At 50.6% G+C, this 1,481-nt stretch overlaps 1 protein-coding gene across 1 annotated transcript in view; it reads right to left on the reverse strand.

Moving 5' to 3' along the window:
• The window catches only part of EIF4A3 (eukaryotic translation initiation factor 4A3), a gene marked incomplete at its 5' end in the record, with an annotated part of 4,475 nt that extends 3,235 nt beyond the window's left edge, over window positions 1-1,240 (reverse strand). The window contains 2 exons of the mRNA XM_015559734.1: window positions 588-650; window positions 1,013-1,240. Coding sequence (XP_015415220.1) covers window positions 588-650; window positions 1,013-1,240 — 291 coding nt within the window. The remainder of the gene's footprint in view (window positions 1-587; window positions 651-1,012) is intronic.
• Between the last annotated feature and the right edge of the window lie 241 nt (window positions 1,241-1,481).

Here is a 1,481-nt window from a genome sequence, read left to right on the forward strand (position 1 = left end):
CTACGAAAGCTCTAGAATAGAGACTGAAGTTAGTTTTAATGGTTTCCCACTACAAACACAGTACATGCTAATTCAGGGGTGGGCAAACTTTTTGACTCGAGGGCCACAATGGGTTCTTAAACTGGACCGGAGGCCGGAACAAAAGCATGGATGGAGTGTTTGTGTGAACTAATATAAATTCAAAGTAAACATCATTACATAAAAGGGTGTAGTCTTTTTTTTTTTTAGTTTTATTCATTTCAAATGGGCCAGATCCGGCCGCGGGCCGTAGTTTGCCCACGGCTGTGCTAATTACTCAAAAATCAGGAAATATATGAAATTCATACTCTCATCCAGCCAGGAACAATCCTAGCACATTACTGCACAGCCTTCCGTAGTGTTCACAATAAGCATAAAATAGCTGGCTTTTTGGTGCTGACTGCCGGGGACCACTGGAACCACAAAAGCTACACTAAAATGACTTCACACAACCCCCAATTCGTATAACGTGGTGATTTGTGGCAAAACGATCAGGACTCAGGAGAAGCCTGAGGAACTAGAGACCGGATGACAAGACCTGCAGCGCAACACTGGCGGGGGCGCCTCACCTTCTGGATCTGCACAGCCAGCTCTCTCGTGGGGGCCAAGATCAAAGCCTGGGTCTCACGGACCTGGTGAAGGAATTGTCGGGGACAGGCAGTCAGTTTCTCAGGTGGACCCGCTGACTCCGGCTCAGACCTGTTCTGACTGATCTCGCGTTAACCACCCATCTGACTTCTCACGGAGGTAAACACCACTTAATGTCTCTGAAACCACAAGCCCAGGGATCACAGGGGTCCCAGTGACCAGTCTCGTTTACAGAGAACGTCCACTCATTCAAAGAGTCTCCCGTCCAGACAAAAGGAACGTATGGCAGGGTGTCAGCTCGGGCTCTAGTGTGCAACTCGTTCTCTTTAAAAACCCGAGTCAGCACAGCAGAGGGAACACTGCGCCACGGAGGGAAGGACCTCCCGGAGGACGGGCAGCCAGTCACCTGGATGTCCAGACACTGGAGGACGGAAATGCTGAAGGTGGCGGTCTTGCCTGTGCCAGACTGAGACCTAGGAGAGAAAACAGGGAAGTGGGGCTGGGAACCGTGGCCACATGCCACTGTCCGTTCACAGAACCCACCACAGCCACACTCCGAGGGGAGGGGGCACCGGGCAGGTTCTCCCAAGCAGACCACCACCACCTTAGTGGCAAGAGGTGGGATGCGGGCACAATGTCACTTTTAAGTCCCCGGTGAGAGGACAGTAGCTGCGGACGGCATCAGGGCTGATGGAGCTGCAGAACCTACCCCAGCAGGAGGCATTCCCCTTTAAGTATGACCTGGATGGAAACTGTCCTCTAGTTATGTTTATTTTTGTAAATGAGTCTTTAAAGATTTGGTAAATCAGTAGTAAAGCTATTGAAGGAGTATTATACACAAACCCACAGGCCAACCGATAGGTAATAGAGCTGGG

Source organism: Myotis davidii, unplaced genomic scaffold (assembly GCF_000327345.1).
Source record: "Myotis davidii unplaced genomic scaffold, ASM32734v1 scaffold211, whole genome shotgun sequence".
Lineage (NCBI taxonomy): Eukaryota > Metazoa > Chordata > Mammalia > Chiroptera > Vespertilionidae > Myotis > Myotis davidii.